This window comes from Acanthopagrus latus, chromosome 12 (genome assembly GCF_904848185.1).
Source record: "Acanthopagrus latus isolate v.2019 chromosome 12, fAcaLat1.1, whole genome shotgun sequence".
In the NCBI taxonomy this organism is placed as follows: domain Eukaryota; kingdom Metazoa; phylum Chordata; class Actinopteri; order Spariformes; family Sparidae; genus Acanthopagrus; species Acanthopagrus latus.
Window position 1 is genome coordinate 59,688 of NC_051050.1, and position 17,655 is coordinate 77,342.

At 42.0% G+C, this 17,655-nt stretch overlaps 1 protein-coding gene across 7 annotated transcripts; it reads left to right on the forward strand.

The window, feature by feature from the left end:
* Positions 1 to 485: 485 nt before the first annotated feature.
* LOC119029974 lies at positions 486 to 17,437 on the forward strand. 7 transcript variants are annotated; one of them, XM_037117253.1, is made up of 8 exons: positions 906 to 1,053; positions 4,926 to 4,970; positions 5,072 to 5,120; positions 7,614 to 7,734; positions 8,102 to 9,178; positions 15,063 to 15,218; positions 15,500 to 15,592; positions 16,887 to 17,437. In XM_037117253.1, the coding sequence occupies exons 5-8, from the start codon at positions 8,582 to 8,584 to the stop codon at positions 17,157 to 17,159; spliced, it is 1,119 nt and encodes a 372-aa protein (XP_036973148.1). In that variant the 5' UTR covers positions 906 to 1,053; positions 4,926 to 4,970; positions 5,072 to 5,120; positions 7,614 to 7,734; positions 8,102 to 8,581; the 3' UTR covers positions 17,160 to 17,437. The 7 variants fall into 7 exon arrangements, 4 of the variants coding, with proteins under 4 accessions (XP_036973148.1, XP_036973147.1, XP_036973149.1 ...); XR_005078143.1 differs by having other exon boundaries at positions 486 to 1,053; positions 5,072 to 7,734; XR_005078145.1 differs by having other exon boundaries at positions 487 to 1,053; positions 5,072 to 7,765.
* Positions 17,438 to 17,655: the final 218 nt, after the last annotated feature.

Genomic DNA, 17,655 nt, shown 5'->3' on the forward strand with positions numbered 1-17,655 from the left:
CGGGTGAGCTCCAGAGACTCAAGAAATCTTTTGTTCCCCTTTCCCCAAAGTTTGACTTTTTGTTAATAGTTTGTTTGACTTTTTGTGAAATGAAAGAACCACCTATGATTTTCCATGCACTTTACATTGCCTACTTGCAAACTTCTGGAAAACATGCAGATGATATGCCTACTATTGGGCCTAGTAATATAACTATAATAAAGCATAATTCATATCAAAGGTCTGCCAATTCCCATTTATAGCAATAGCCTAGTAATGATGATAGGCCTACTGACAATAATAATAATAATAATAATAATAATAATAATAATAATAATAATAATAATAGCAACAATAATTCATGTTACCTCATATAATTATATAGCAATAGCCTAGTAATGATAATAGGTCTACTACTACTAATAATAATAAGAATAATAAGAATAATAAGAGTAATAAGAATAATGCCTGCAAGGGGGGGGCAACGACAATGAACCAGCTTTGGGGGGGCTGGCACTGGCATGGCAAAGACAAATGGCAGGATCGCTACATAGTGCACTGTGTACAGACTAATACCAATGACTTCATAAAAACCTAGAACTGGTTGAATGCATTTACTAACACAATGATATATAACAACATATATAAAACATTATATGATCAAAATGCATAAATTCATGAACAAAACCCTCCAACAACATTTACAAATGCATTACAACCTCTCTGAACATATCGCCGAGGTTTTGTCTCCCCCCGTCCTTATAATAAATTTGTTAAAACAATTGAATACACTCAAAAAACTGATTCAAGCCCTTCTTTGATGTAACACATTTAATTGTTGTTTGATTTATTAAAATCCATCTATTAAAAAACTTAAACATCTACATTTAATTGAGATAACAAAATAATTTCACCTTGACATTCACTAACTCAAAACAGCCCATTGCGCATGTGCGAGGCAACAAGCTCCAACCGTCTCTTTCTCCCGGTCTTCTTCTCGGAGTCGAACATTTTCCGTTGACACTGCTGCGAGATATAGCTGTTTTCCACTATTCCACTGGTTTCCACTCAATGGTGAGTACCGTATTTTTTATTCTATTCGTATTTTATTTATTTTAAAAAATCAGAGACCAAGAACAGACATTTCATCTTGAGGTCTGAGCAACTCTTCCAACCCCGGTACCCATGAATTGGTATCGGTACTCAACGGTACCACTTTTTGATACTTTTGTGTGTATTTATGTGGTTATAAATGTTAATTTGTTTAATACTAAAATCTCAAAATGTTGCTGGCTGCAGACGACGTGTCGCTAACGGCTAAGGGCTGCAGACGTGCTAACGGCTAACGGTGGCTCCTGCAGGAGTCTCTCTGTAGCTCTGAGGCTGTTTAACCAGGTGCTTCCTCAGATTAGACGTATTCCTGCTGCTGGCCTTGCACTTCGTGTCACAGATATTACAGCGAGCGTAATCTGCATCACATTTAGAAAAGTGGAGCTAGACTCTCGAGCGCTTTCTTAGGGAGCCCCGGACATGACATGGTCAAAAAAAAAAATTAATTGTGGCCACAATATAGCTAAAACGTGCGCACGAAATACTAATTCGTGGCCACAAAATACTAAATTGTGGCCACAAAATACTAATTTGTGGCCACGAAATAAGTATAACATGCGCACGAAATACTAATTAATAATATTAATATAATTCCTGGACAGCTGGGTACACAAATCGAGCGCACCCTCTGTAGAAACCGCGATCATCTGCGTGATTTACCCGCCCGCCGGCGGGCGATTTCAGATAACTGACTGTTTTCTACACTGCGCAGTGACGTAACTCGCTTCAACTTTCATCATTACGGACATACTATACATCGTTGGAAAGGGTAGAATCATGAGCACTAAACCATAAATAATTGATATTTACCAGCATGGTAAACGTGAGATACAAGAAACGCACGGCGACTCCCTACCTTTGACGCGGCCATAAAGCTGTAATATGTGTCCGATCCTCAATTATTTATATTCCAGTTGTCTGTAAGAATCCACTGATCAAAAGCATCACAATGGTTTTTCATAAAATTATTCCAGCTTGTGAATATCGTCCTGTAAAGTCCATTTGTTTACCGTCTACCAACTTTGTTTGTCAAATAAAATCCAGACTTCGCCGGCCGTATCTTTATTTTCTCTAGTTCCTGTATTGTGTTGTTGGGTGTGCTTGTTTTCATCACTTTGCTGGCTACAAAATAAAAGTGTCCCCATCTTTCTCTGTTCAGTTTTCACCCCAGCACAGCCCGTGAAGTACATGGAGCGCTCCTTGTTTAAAGGGCCAATCGGCATTGTCTACTGTTTTTTGCCGCCTTAGTACAGGGATAGCGTTTTGGCTATCAACATGTCAATCACTCAGACTTCTAGCCAATTATTTTACCTTTCCAACGATGGTAGGCGTGCCCAGGTCCGTTTTGTACAAGCTGAGGAATATCGCTGCGTCTGGCAGCTAGCGGGCTAACTTTACGCAGCAGATGCACTCGCACCGGACATTTAAATTTTTTTGACGGCAGTTTTCACAGTTTACAATGGCGAAATCCACAAAAAACACTAAATATGAAGAAGACCTGGAATGGATCATGGCATCATCTGATGAAACTGAAGACAGTGAGTAGGACTCTGAGAGAGAGGAGATGTTTGCTAAGGGCCTCGACGACATCTTAGATCGGTGAGTACCGTTATCATTGATGATGTTTGATTGATTTATTTAGCCATGAGTGAGATTTGAATGAAAGTTAGTGGGAAGGGGTTCTTATGCTTACAGTGAACAGTGCAGTATACATTAGCATGTCATAAATGACGCTAAATGGTTAGGGTCCCAGGGGCTAATTAGCCTAGCTAGCCTCAACTACTCAACCAAAGCTATGTAATCCTTGTAATTCTGTTCTATGATGTAATTCTCTTTGAGCCTCTGATTCCTTTTTATTTAGATTTTTTTTATCAAGCTTGTAAACAAATAGAACTAGATCTTTTTCACTGACCAGACACTGGGAATATTCCCCCAATTCAGTTATTCTGTTTATGTACGGTTACTTTTCCTGATGTTTTTGTGTAATATGTAATATCATATATCTGTGTTTATTTATTTCCTATGTAAATAGCACCCTATTGAATTGCATTTATATATTTTTTCATTATATTTGGTAACATTTGTGCATTGCATTGTGTTTTGTAGGTCACAGTCTGAAGACAGTGACGTGGATTGGGAGCCTGAAAGTGAGACAGTCAGACGCCCAACCCCCTCTCCTGCTGAAGGCGGTCATCAGAAGTGCCAACGATCCTCCTCTGCATCCACCAGTGCTACCTCCCCCGCTGCGCACATACAGTATTAGTATATTGAAAGATAATAAAATCCTTGTTTGAAATTCACTTCAGTATGTCATTTTTGTATAACGCTTATTATTCTGTAGTGTCTTGTCGCATGACAATATGTCAATATAGCCACCTAGAAGTGTGTGGAAACCCCTCTGACCACCCATCAAATGAATGTGTGAAAAAATTATGTTTTGAATCATGGAGGAAGGCTTTATAGTCACCAAAATGTTTCAGTAATGTTTCCAGTGTCACAGAAGTGAGAAAAAGCATTTGGCACAATTTGGCCATTTGGAGACGTTTTGGAGAGGTTTGTGGACGCCAGTGACACCACAAACTAAAAACTCCATAACTCCCATAAGGTTAGGCCTAGAAGTCTGAAATTTCATCCAGGTGTAGTTGACAAGATGTAGAAGGTATGTGGTATATTGCCATATGCCTTACCTAAAGCACATCTGAGTTATTGTTATTCAAAAATGACCTATTTTTTTCGAAGAAAAAAAATGTTTTAGAGCCATGTTTGAACTGATGTCATTTAGGTTGTGTGTATGGTACATGCTAGGTAAGCACATTTTCAGAAACTAGAGGTTCTCAGCTTTCAGTGTCAAGTATCATACATCCATCTGGGACTTGTAGTTGTTGTGTTATAAGCTTTTCCATTTCGGTATGCTAATTAGGCAAAAATTACCAACAAAGGTGGGTGCGAAGGGGTTTTAAGGTGAACGTTTCCAAACGTTTTACCCTCATCCTGTTACTACACGTTGTTTTGTTGTACTAATACGCAGCCGTAAACTCATTTGTGTCTGTAGGAGCTGCAGCCCCGCACACACATCAGGACACGTTTCACGTAGAGTTGAGGGGTGTAGGCCTTTTAACAATGTCCTTATAGCTCATTCCCAGCCTAAAATAAAATTCGATCGCACTGTCCCTGTTCATCATACAGCTTTAGCCCCTCTACTGTCTCTACGTCAGACCTTAGATAAGGTGCGATCGATTTGCTTACCAAGCTGTCCAGGAATTATATTAATATTATTAATTAGTATTTCGTGCTCACATTACACCTACTTCGTGGCCACAAATTCATATTTCGTTCGCACGTTATAGCTACATTGAGGCCACAATTTAGTTTTTTTTTTGATCATGTCATGTCCGGGGCTCCGTACTTTCTGTCACCCGTGCTTGTTTTTGTTACCGGGGACCCGCGGCTACTGATGTCATCACGCTCTTGTTTGTGCGATGCTGCGTTCATTCGAATTCGGTCGGCACCTATAAATGTACCGAATTCGGTACCCATTCCTAAGGCTGTCTGTGGTTAGGCGGGCCCTACTCTGACTACTACTCATAGGCTGTATATAAAAGAGGTTATAACCACACATCTTTTCTGGAAAAAAATGTATGTTACATGAACATGACCTCTCGAAATGGACCTATTTTGGCAGAGCTCCTCTCCCCTTGATATTTTATTAAATTCAAATTATTTGAATTATTATTATATTCAAATATATTTGGTGTACTTTCATGACATGATGTATATGATATGTGAGAAAATTAAATTTTGAGTATCACTTAATATTTTTGTCTTATCTTTTGCAGTTTCATTAATGGTACCATGCTACTGGGGGCAACCTCTTGATGATTGTAAGTAATAGACAGCCTATTTAATGCTGGCAAGGGTTGATCTATACAATTTTCACATGTTAAATTTGAATTGTACTTATTGACTTTTCTCTCCCTTTCAGCATAATGAATGTGGAAGTGCAAAGAATGCAGTGTAGAACTACCTAGCAGGTATTTGTTGCTGAAGCATTTCAGGCAGACACATGGGCATTTTAGGGGTAGTTATTACTTTCCATGTCCATACACAGATTGCCCTTGTACATTTAATACATGGACTAAGCTATTAAATCACACATATAAAAGTCATGCTAAACAACCAACTCCAAAGCCATTAGAAGTATCTACATTCCAGTGTCATGTGTGTTCTTGCAGAGAACTAGCTACAGAAAGAGATTTTTTTCAACACCTAAATGGTCATCTCAGGCAGAATGAGACAGTTCCATGTGTGTTTTTAGGCTGTACATTTAAAACCAACATTTACAGTACATTTAACACACACAAAAACAGGAAACACAACCAATATTCATTAAAAGACTTTCAAGCAAATCTCATCAGTACAAGTACTAATTTGAATCAGTCAGATAATTCTGCAGATGGGCTAACAGAATCCATAGACACAGATCATGAATATGAAACACTAAATTGTGATAATTCTGCAGAGTTACACCCAACTAATTTTATTGAGGAGAAAATTGCATGCATTTTGTTCAAGTTGGAAAATATTGTTCATATTCCGAAAGCTGTAATTGATGAGGTCCTCTCAGAACTTCACTATGTATTAAGTACAGAATCTTTGCCTTTCACAAAAGCTACAGTTTCAGCTGTATTTCAGAGCCATTATCTAGAAGTTGAAGATTCAGTCGTTGATGAGATTTCCACTGTTATATGTAAATCTAACCCATTAGGCATAGCTATTGCAAAGGATGGCCCTCTTGCTACTGCTTATATACGTGCACAATATTATACTTCTCATTTTAGGGTAGTCGAGCCAGTTGAGTACATACTAGATGCCCAAAAGAAAAGGACATTTCAGTACATACCTCTATTGCAATCTTTGCAGCAGTTGCTCTCTCATAAAGGTGTCCTTGATCATCTCGAAACTCCAAGAATACAAAGCCAGCTATTGTCTTCCTTACAAGAGTACCGAACCATAAGAGACGGTCAGTACTTTAAACAAAATCCTTTCCTGTCTGAAGGTGAAGGTTTTAGAATAGCAGTTCATCTTTATGTTGATGATTTCGAGATATGTAACCCTCTCGGGACGTCTCGAAAAAAACACAAACTCTGTGGTGTCTACTGGGTTTTGGGTAATTTGCCACCAGGTTCCCATTCAAAACCAACCTCAATCTATTTAGCTATTCTTTGCAAATCTGATGACGTCAAATCCTATGGCTTTAAAAAAGTGTTAGAGCCACTTTTGCAAGACCTGAATATACTAGAACAGCACGGAGTCTTTGTTTCGCAGGTTGGTCAGTTCGTTAAAGGTTCTGTGCAGTGTGTAATTGCTGACAATCTTGGTGCCCATGCGATAGGTGGTTTTGTTGAGAGTTTTTCTAGCGGGTCAGTGTGCAGATATTGTACAGGAGATAAGTCAGAATTTCAGACCAAGGATGTGAAGTCTGGTGCTTTTCAACTTAGAACCAGAGATATACACGACGTTCATGCTCTGTCTGCTCAAGAAAGTGCAACTATCTGCTGTGGTGTCAAAAAGCAGTGTGTTTTAACAGAGCACCTTTCTCATTTTCATGTCAGCACTGGCTATCCTCCAGACATTGTGCACGACCTCTTTGAGGGTGTTGTTCCAGTCGAACTCGCACGCTGCATCAGTTTATTGATCTCCAAAAAATACTTTACTCTTGATTTCCTTAACACATTGATTCAAACATTTCCATACAAATGGGGAGACAAAACCAATCGCCCACATGCCATACCACGCTCTTTCACATCTAGAAACAGTGTTGGCGGTAATGCACACGAAAATTGGGCATTGTTAAGATTTCTCCCCTTTCTGATTGGGCATATTGTACCAGAAGATGAACCAGCATGGCTGGTCATTTTGGATCTTAAGGATATTGTTGAGTTGGTTGTGGCCCCTGTACACACAGATGAGACCATCGCATATCTTGAGGCCAAGATCTATGATCACAGACAGCGCTATCTTGAACTCTTTCCACATGCTAAGCTCCTACCTAAACATCACTTTGTAGAGCATTATCCGGAAATGATCCGTTGCTTTGGACCTCTGGTTGCATTGTGGACAATGAGGTTTGAGTCAAAGCATAGCTTTTTCAAGCAGGTTGCTCGGCACACAAACTGCTTTAAAAATATACCTCGCTCACTCGCTATTAAACATCAGTTTATGCTTGCCTATCACACACATGCCTCCACCCTCAAGAAGTCATCCTTGGAGGTCACAGATGTCTCCGTCATGCCTGTCGATGTCCTTAGTGAGGAAATAAGGTCTAACCTGCATCAGAGATATCCAGAGGTGACTGAGGTCCATATGGCAAAACATTTGTCTCACAGTGGTGTATGTTACCGCAAAGGGATGCTCATTGTACATGGATCTTTAGATGGACTTCCAAAATTTAATGAGATAATTCAGCTGTGCATTGTAAAGGAGAAGCTGTGTTTTCTAGTGAGAGATGTCTGTGCTTGGTATAGGGAGCATTATGGTGGCTTTGAACTGTCTGCCTCACCTACTACAGAGGTTGCCCTTATTGAGCATGGTGACTTGGAGGACCCATATCCCCTTGTGGAATACAGCGTTGGGGGTCTGCGCATGGTAATGTTGAAAAGATTTGTCATCGTTAAAGGTTGATGATATCATTGAATATAAATAGTGGAGCTCAGCTGATGTATCAATTTTCTGATATTAGCCTGATTGAAGACATATTGTCTGCGTTGTTCCATGTGCTGATTTTTTTTTAAAGAGCAAAATGCAGAAAAAAGATAAATTCAAATTCAGAAGTTTATTTATAGGTTTTAAAATATAATAATCACGTGTCAAGTGTTTGATATTATATATGGTATTTGAGGGATCATTGCAAAAACTGTGTGTGTGGCTTAATCTAGTACTATTTTTATTTTCATTTAACGCAGTATATGGTGCTTATGTATTAATTTCTTGTGCAACTTGTCTGTTGTTTCAGATCAGGAGTAAAGGTGTACCACAATGGCAGATCCAGTTGTTCTGCGGATCATCTTTGGTGATGGAACTGACTCAAGAAAATTGCACCTGGTTTCTGGAATTCCAGAAACAGTGGCTGAACTTCATCATCTTGTAAAGACATGCTTTCAATTGCATGAGGACTTCCGTATGCAGTACATGGATTCTGATTTTAAGGAGTTCATGAATCTAACTTCAACATCTGAAATCCAAAATAAGAGCACAGTCAAAGTAATATACATGTCTCTCACACCACCTGAGGATTCCTACATCACATTGCACCCAGTGGAACCATCTGATGAGACTACTACTAGCTCAAATGCTCAAACATTTTGTTCTTCATCAGTAGCCTCATCAAGCAGCGCTGATACGCTCTACACATCGACTCCACATTCATCCCCAGAAATTCAGCTTGGGGGGTTGTCCTCCTGGCCCAAAGTCTTTGTGGTCCCTAAATTCACCTATGAGGCTGAATTTGAGCTACAGCAAAAGAACAATGAGTTTGAAACAAATGGAACACACTTCAACCCTGGCTGAAAAGCTAAAAGGTATCATCCTTGATGGTCTAGCTCAGGAAATGATTAAATACACCAAATACCCAAAAGACTACCAGTGTGAAGAGGTAGCAGCAGCTTTGACAAGGACCCATCCTTGTTTGGGGCAGCTAGGATCCAAGACGGGATTTTGGGGATGGAAACAGTCTCTAAAATATAAAATGCAAAATTATCGAACAAAGCTTGGGAGACTCGGTCATCCTGAAATCCGTGTGAACTCCTTGAAACATAAGCGAGAAGGCCAAGGCAAAGCTGCAGCTAATATCAAGAAGCCTAGAAAGGCTGAAGTTAACTACATTCCTCTACACCCAAAAGGTGAAACTGCAGAGAGCTTGGAGAATGAGAGAATTGCTTTATTGTCAGAACTGAAAAAGCGTGACAATGAAGTAGTGATAAAAGCAAAAATGGAGAAAACCTTCTCCCACAGACGCCTCGAAGTTGTGGAGCAGAGGCCTATGATAGGAGACTTCAAAAACAGATGGCCTGCTCTGTTTGAGCCAAATGAAGTAAATAAATGTTTGTGTGTGACAGACTTGGACAGAAAATAGGACTCAGTTGCAGATTGGGCGAAAGTACAATCAAATTTTATTAATCTGATTTTGTTATTCTCCAGGATGAATGAAAACAAAATGACTATGAAAATCTTCATCAGACAAACAAGACAAACAACAAGGAACATGAAATAACAAAAGGCGCTCCCGAAGGAGGAATCTACTCTATTCTAGAATTTCTAAGAAATTAACGATTACAAAATAAAACTCTCCGAAGAGGAAAAGACAGGCTATGAAATGCACTGCTCTAAGTTATCAAAATTAATCAACAAAAAATCACTCACAAGGAGGACAAACAAAAGGCTATGAAAATTCAAACTTCAAACTCAAAACATCTAACCAGAAAATTTACAAAGAAAAATCACTCTCCTAGAGAGGCAAAATACAGATGAATAAAACAAGATAATACTTAACACGACGAGGTTCAAGGCTGTGGTTCAAGGCTTTAGTATGCGACATGGAAGACGAAATACTTAGGCAACGAAGACAGGGGAAGACAGAGACTATATACACATGAGGGAGGGGAACACAGGTGGAAACAATCAGGAATCAGGGATGACGTCAGACCAGGGACACAGAAGGAAGGGCAAGTGACCTGAAACGAAAGGAGAGTTAATTTCAAAATAAAACAGGAAGTTCACAAGACAGATCCCAAGACAAGACAACCTCACCGCGATGTGACAGTACCCCCCCCTCTAGGGCCGACTCCTGACGGCCCAGGCTGATCGAGATTGTCCTTATGGAAGTCCGTTATCAACTGTGGGTCTACGATATGTCGAGATGGCACCCATTGCCGTTCCTCCGGACCATATCCTTCCCAGTCCACCAGGTACTGTCTGCCTCGGCCCCGGTTCCGGACTGCTAGTAGACGCTTGACCTTATAAACTGGACCTCCTTCGATGACCTCGGGTGGTGGTGGGGGCGTGGTGGTAGGCACCAACCTACTTTCCTTTACCGGCTTGACCTGGCTGACGTGGAATGTGGGATGTACACGCAGGGACCGAGGCAAACGTAGACGAACTGCTGCAGGTCCAACCTTCCTGGTGACTGGGAATGGCCCTACGAAACGAGGTGCCAGTTTCTTAGAAGGCACATTGAGGTTGAGGTCCTTGGCCGATAACCAAACCCTTTGCCCGGGCTGGTATTCAGGAGCTGGGCGTCTTCTCCGATCTGCATACTTCTTTACACGATCTCCCTGCCGAATGAGAACCTGTCTGGCAGCTGCCCAGATGCGGCGACATCGTTGGATCATGGCATATGCTGAGGGAACCGAGACTTCCTTTTCATTGTCTGGAAAGAGAGGTGGTGCATAACCGAAAGCACAATGAAATGGAGAGAGACCAGTAGCAGAAGTTGGTAGTGAATTATGGGCATACTCAACCCAGACCAGGTGTTTGCTCCATGTCGAGGGGTTCTGGTGGACCACGCATCGGAGGCCGGTTTCCAACTGTTGATTCAGTCGTTCGGTCTGGCCGTTAGCCTCTGGATGGTAACCTGATGTCAGGCTTGCTGTGGCCCCAATCAGCTTGCAGAACTCCTTCCAGAATTTGGATATGAATTGGGGCCCCCGGTCTGATACAATGTCCTTAGGGAATCCGTGGACTCGAAAAACTTGCGTCATCATGAGTTCTGCTGTTTCTTTGGCTGATGGTAGTTTCGGGAGTGCAATGAAACGTACCATCTTAGAGAATCGATCCACCACTGTGAGAACAGTGGTGTTTCCTTGAGAGACCGGGAGCCCAGTGACGAAGTCCAGGGAGATATCCGACCAGGGTCTGGATGGGATGGGTAGAGGCTGTAAGAGTCCTGGTCGGGCCTTGGACGACGATTTGTTGCGAGCACAGACCGAACACGCCTCTATGTACTCCCGGACCTCCGACTCCATTGCTGGCCACCAGAATCTCCGGGAGATGACGTACATGGTTCGTTTAACCCCCGGATGGCATGAAAGCAGCGAGGTGTGAGCCCAATGAATCACCTGTGACCGTAGCTCTGCGGGAACAAATAGGCGATTGTCTGGACAGCCACGAGGCGATGGGGCTCCACCATTAGCCTGCTTTACCTCGTTTTCTATAGGCCAGCTCACCGCTCCTACCACACATTTCAGTGGCAGGATAGGTTCGGTCTGCTTGGCCCTTGGCTCGGGATCAAAGAGTCTGGAAAGCACATCGGGTTTCACGTTTTTGGATCCCGGCCTGTAAGACAAAGTAAAAGAGAAGCGGTTAAAGAACAGCGCCCACCTGGCCTGGCGAGAATTCAATCTTTTGGCCTTCTTAATAAATTCCAGATTTTTATGATCAGTCCAGACAATGAAAGGTATCTCAGCCCCCTCTAGCCAATGTCGCCATTCCTCCAACGCTAGTTTCACAGCCAGCAATTCCCGATTACCCACGTCGTAGTTCCGCTCTGCTGCAGATAGTCGTCGGGACAGGAACGCGCAGGGGTGCATCTTACCGTCCCTCTCAGATCTTTGGGACAGGACTGCTCCAACTCCGTCGTTAGAGGCGTCCACCTCCACCACGAATTGTCTCTGGGGGTCCGGCAGGGTGAGGATAGGGGCTGTGGTGAAGCGATGTTTTAGCTCCTGGAATGCCTTTTCAGCCGCCGAATTCCAAGCAAATGGGACCTGGGTGGAGGTAAGAGCATGGAGAGGAGCAGCTGTTGCGCTAAAACCTCTGACAAACCGCCTGTAAAAGTTAGCAAAACCAAGGAATTGCTGCACCTTTTTGCGGCTGTCTGGGGTAGGCCATTCGGCTACAGCGCTAACTTTAGCCGGATCCATCTGAACTCTTCCAGGAGCTACAATGAAGCCCAGGAACGAGACAGTCTCGGCATGAAAAACACTCTTTTCTGCTTTAACGTACAAATCGTGTTGAAGCAATCTTTCGAGGACTTGTGTTACATGGATCTGATGGGAAGCAAGATCGGGTGAGTATATCAGAATGTCATCCAGATAGACATAGACAAACTGGTCAAGAAAGTCTCTGAGTACGTCATTTATCATGGCTTGAAAAACAGCGGGTGCATTAGTCAGCCCGAAAGGCATAACACAATATTCGTAATGTCCACTCGGTGTGTTGAAACCTGTCTTCCACTCGTCTCCCTCCCGGATTCTGATCAGGTGATAGGCGTTACGAAGATCTAATTTGGTGAATATTTTGGCTTGTTGCAACTGGTCGAAGACAGAAGTCATCAGAGGGAGCGGGTATCGATTCTTGACAGTGATATCGTTCAGAGAACTATAGTCAATACAGGGGCGGAGCGAGCCATCCTTCTTTCCCACGAAAAAGAAGCCGGCTCCTGCTGGTGAAGATGAGGGGCGAATGAGTCCGGCTTTCAGAGATGCGGTGATGTATTCGTTCATTGCCTTCCTCTCGGGTCCGGATATGGAGTAAAGTCGCCCCTTCGGTATGGTGGATCCTGGAATCAGTTCGATGGTGCAGTCATATGGGCGATGAGGAGGCAGAGACAACGCTTTAGCTTTGTTAAAAACTTCTTTTAGATGGTGATAACAGCTTGGAACGGCGGTCAGGTCCGGATATTCTGCTTCTGGAACGGGATTGGTGGAGAATAAATTAATTTCTGCAACTGGGTCTGAAGTGCAGTGTTCGGTGCAATCCTCCCCCCACCCTCTGATCTGGCCACTCTTCCAGTCTATGTGAGGATTATGAAGGAAAAGCCAAGGCTGCCCCAGAATTAGAGAGTGAGAGGTGGAAGTGAATAAATGGAATTGGATATTCTCATGATGATGACCTATGGACAATTTAACCGGATTGCTTATGTGCGTGATGACAAAAATATCAGTTCCGTTCAGGGATCGTGCACGAATAGGCCTGGCTAGAGGCTGGTAGTCAATGTTTAGCTTCTTGGCAAGGTTATAGTCCATTAAACTTTCATCCGCTCCTGAGTCAATCATAACATTCATGTCTATGTACGAATTAATGGTAGCTGGAGTGAGAACACGAACAGCAGACTTAGCAACTTGATTGGAACTCACCCCCTGGATCCTTTTGACTGGACAAGAGTTGACGAGGTGACCCATTTCTCCGCAATAAAAGCATCTACCCTCTTGTCTTCTTCTCTGCCTTTCCTCCGAGGATATGCGAGCTCTTCCCAATTGCATGGGTTCCTCTTCGGTGTGGGGAGAAGACTTCTCTGGAGACGCGCGGTGCGGCGTCGGCCATTTTGAATCCATAGACGCCGTTCGGGGTTCCCTGTTGCCTCGTCTACCTTCACGGTGCCTTCTTAGTTGAGTGCGTCGGTTGTCCGTGCGAATGGCGAGAGCGATGAGTCCGTCCAGATCGGTGGGTAAATCCAAGGGAACAAGCAGATCTTGAATTTCCATCGATAACCCTTTTAGAAAGGTATCATACAGAGCAGCATCGTTCCACCCACTTTCCGCAGCCAAAGTGCGAAAATGAATGGCGTAATCACAAGCCGAGTCTTTACCTTGCTTCAGGGTACTTAATTCTTGCGCCTTCTCTCTGCTAGAACTCACGGGGTCAAAAGTCTTTTTCAGCGCCGTCTGGAAGCTCTCAATGGTCTCGCATACAGTTGAATTTCGACTCCATTCGGCCGAAGCCCAAGCTTTAGCTCTCCCGTCAAGATGTGACATCATGAACGCCACCTTAGCTCGGTCGGTCAAAAAGGCTTGTGGCGTAAATTCATAATGTATTGAGCAGTCTATTAGAAATGATTGACAACGTCCAGGCTCACCGGCGTACTTAGTGGGAGCAGCTAGTTTGCATGGAGCTCCTCCAGTTGCCGCTTGTACTTCCGGGATGGCTGGAGGAGGCGGAGTCGGAGTGACGGGGCTTTGGCGAGAGAGCTGTCCCAGCATTTCCTGGATCTGAGACGAGAGTTGCCCCATGTTAACAGCCATGGCGGTCTGGAACTCTTCCTGGCGAGTTAGACGAGCTTCCTGGATCCGCAACAGTTCTGAGAGTCGCCCCGCTTCTGCTGAGTCCATAGCTGGCCTAAGTATACTGACAGACTTGGACAGAAAATAGGACTCAGTTGCAGATTGGGCGAAAGTACAATCAAATTTTATTAATCTGATTTTGTTATTCTCCAGGATGAATGAAAACAAAATGACTATGAAAATCTTCATCAGACAAACAAGACAAACAACAAGGAACATGAAATAACAAAAGGCGCTCCCGAAGGAGGAATCTACTCTATTCTAGAATTTCTAAGAAATTAACGATTACAAAATAAAACTCTCCGAAGAGGAAAAGACAGGCTATGAAATGCACTGCTCTAAGTTATCAAAATTAATCAACAAAAAATCACTCACAAGGAGGACAAACAAAAGGCTATGAAAATTCAAACTTCAAACTCAAAACATCTAACCAGAAAATTTACAAAGAAAAATCACTCTCCTAGAGAGGCAAAATACAGATGAATAAAACAAGATAATACTTAACACGACGAGGTTCAAGGCTGTGGTTCAAGGCTTTAGTATGCGACATGGAAGACGAAATACTTAGGCAACGAAGACAGGGGAAGACAGAGACTATATACACATGAGGGAGGGGAACACAGGTGGAAACAATCAGGAATCAGGGATGACGTCAGACCAGGGACACAGAAGGAAGGGCAAGTGACCTGAAACGAAAGGAGAGTTAATTTCAAAATAAAACAGGAAGTTCACAAGACAGATCCCAAGACAAGACAACCTCACCGCGATGTGACAGTGTGCTGTCAATTTCTATAATTGTTCATGGTGATTAATGGCTGCAGTTTGTATTTTGCAATAATCCTGCATCCTTTAAGGCAGTATTTATAAAAAACGAAATAAAAAAAGTAAAATGTATGTACATCGTTGAAAATTTTTCAGGTGAATGCAGAGTTCTTACGCATCACCACCAAGCCACTGCAATCAAAGTTCCTGTCACAGTTTGACCACTTTTCGGACAAGCTAATGGAGATCTTCACATGCAAAGGAGGAGTTAAGGGGCAAAAGATCAAGCGCATCCTGGCAATTAAAGACTTGGTTAGTAAATACTTCAAATAAACTTTCACTGTCAGGTGGTAGTTTAGTTTTTTTCTGTAGCTGCTCAAGTACTTAACAACTGAAAATATGGTGTTTTGATAGCACTAGGAAATTGATGCTACATGATCAGAGAAAAGGGGCTGTGGCTTTTGCCCAAACAGAAACTGTAACTATAGGAATGCACAGCAGTGCATCATGTACAAAAAACACCTCTTGCAAGTTGAGTGGTCAAATTCCTGCACCACAATCACAACCAGATGTCTTTGTCTCCCATGTTTTAGTGCGATGACATCAACATAAGGAGGGAGTGCATCCTAAAAAGCCTTGTGGTCTACGTCAATGAAGACCCGGATGTGTTCTTTAAAGAGTATTTGGTAAGCTAATAAATTTCTTTTTCATGTAGTATAATTGTTACCCATACCTATCACTATTGCAATCATGCAACATAAAGAATATTGTAATGCACCTTTTTTCTACATTTCTTGCATTTATTTCACTGTATAGACTGTTAATTATACATAGATACACATGACACACGCAGACACACCCACCTTTATAAGTAGGGATGGATTTGGGTTCTCAGTGAGTTTTGCTAAATATTTTCCATGTTAGATTCAAAGGGGATCACTGCAATTGCATAGCTTTACAACTGAAGAATGTTAGCCATAAAGCTGTTACTAACATACTACTAAGCTCTCTTGCACTGCTACAGCCTTGGCTTTCACAGCTGCAGCATTTTTCAAAAATATCCAGCAGGTGAAGCTAGGTTCTGATTAGTTATAAGTACTATTAAGCCGCGTTTCCACTGCATGGTACCAGCTCGACTCGACTCTGCCTTTTTGCATTTCCATTACATAAAAGTACCTGGAATCTGGTACCCGGTACTATTTTTTTAGTACCTGCTCAAGTCAAGTCACAAGTCATGTAGTTAACTATCAAATTACTCCAGAGCTTTTTAATTAATGTAAAAATGTGGCACAACCACAGGGAAAATCCTGTTTATAGTTTCATTTCATTTTGTTAAGCGCAGCCGGCTACTCTAAAGGTGGTACTATCCTGTAATGGAAATGCTCTCTAGAATAGTACCTGGTACCAGAGCTGAGCCAAGTCGAGTCGAGCCGGTACCATGCAGTGGAAACGCGGCTTTAGAATAGTCTAAGTCAGAGCTTCATTTAAAATGAGAAATATTATGAAACACCATAAAGACTCGAGAGAGGTATTCCAGAAAGAAGGTTCAACAAACTCTGAGCCTAACTCTGAGTTGACTACTCTGTGAAGTGAAACTCTTTAGTTTTCAGTTCCAGAACAGCTGATCTGAGTTAGTTCAGGCGACTCTTCAGTTCTGAGTTGCGCTCGTGACGGAATGGAACGGAAAACCCAGAGTTTCCCTTATATCAGGCTTCACTTACTCTGAGTTGTCACAAAACCCGTTCTCTGGAATACCCCCCTGGAAACAACACTGATGTGTGCAACCGGCGATTCTATGAAATCTGACACACCACCATCACTACCAGTTGTCAGTTGTTGTAGGCTATAGCCGTCTTAGAATTGGCACCTGCTTTTTGATCAAGACAACTGATAAACTGTTGCATTTATATTTTGTATATGGTTTTCTGTTTGTTATTTAGCATTTTAATTAAATTTGTTTTCTGTGTTTGTGTTGTTCAGCCCACTGCTGTTGAGGATGCAGAGAGGGACATCACCACCACAGTCATGTGCATTTACACAATCCGAAGAGACGGACATGAGGAGCCTGAAGACGTGGGAGTCGTGATTGAGGGTATTAAAGTCCTCAACAACCTTGGAAGTGTCACTACAGGCTTCATCATGCTATTCGGGCTCATTTATGCCCTTGATCTGGCCTTTCCCGAAAATCTGAAGTACACCTTCGAGTTCTTCCAGAAAATCATTATGAACCTGGATGGACACAAGCTGAATTAAAAAATTCAGCAGCTGAAAATAAAGCTATTTTCGTAAGGGACTCAGACTTGTTGTGTGTTGTTGTGTTCCAAGTACAGGTTACTAGTTTTAAAGTCAGCAGTTTTCTAAAATGTTTTTCTGTGTATTGACACAAATCAGGATGTTGTTTGTGATATGATGTCATCAATCTGTTGATGAGTTTCATGTTTCATGAAGTTCAACATATATGTCTACGTATATGTGTATATTGTATATTGGATGTGTTTTTAGCAGTTTTAAATAAAAACACATCAACCAGATTTGGTGTTATGTGTGTCTGAAATGGGGGTCACATGAAAGAATGGAAGCATTTTGCCTTATTTTATTTTAGACTAATTATATTAATTTGAGTTGAAGAAATGTAAATCAGTTTAGGTCAACTAATGTAATTATTTTATTTTAGACTAATTATATTAATTTGAGTTGAAGAAATGTAAATCAGTTTAGGTCAACTAATGTAATTATTTTATTTCAGACT

Excerpts from the sequence above, each read along its gene's own strand:
- LOC119029974 (XM_037117251.1), top strand. The coding sequence starts at position 8,582 with ATGAGGCTGAATTTGAGCTACAGCAAAAGAACAATGAGTTTGAAACAA. Across the intron at positions 15,219-15,499 it reads TCCTGGCAATTAAAGACTTG|TGCGATGACATCAACATAAG; the intron begins GTTAGTAAATAC and ends CCCATGTTTTAG. Across the intron at positions 15,593-16,886 it reads TGTTCTTTAAAGAGTATTTG|CCCACTGCTGTTGAGGATGC; the intron begins GTAAGCTAATAA and ends TGTGTTGTTCAG.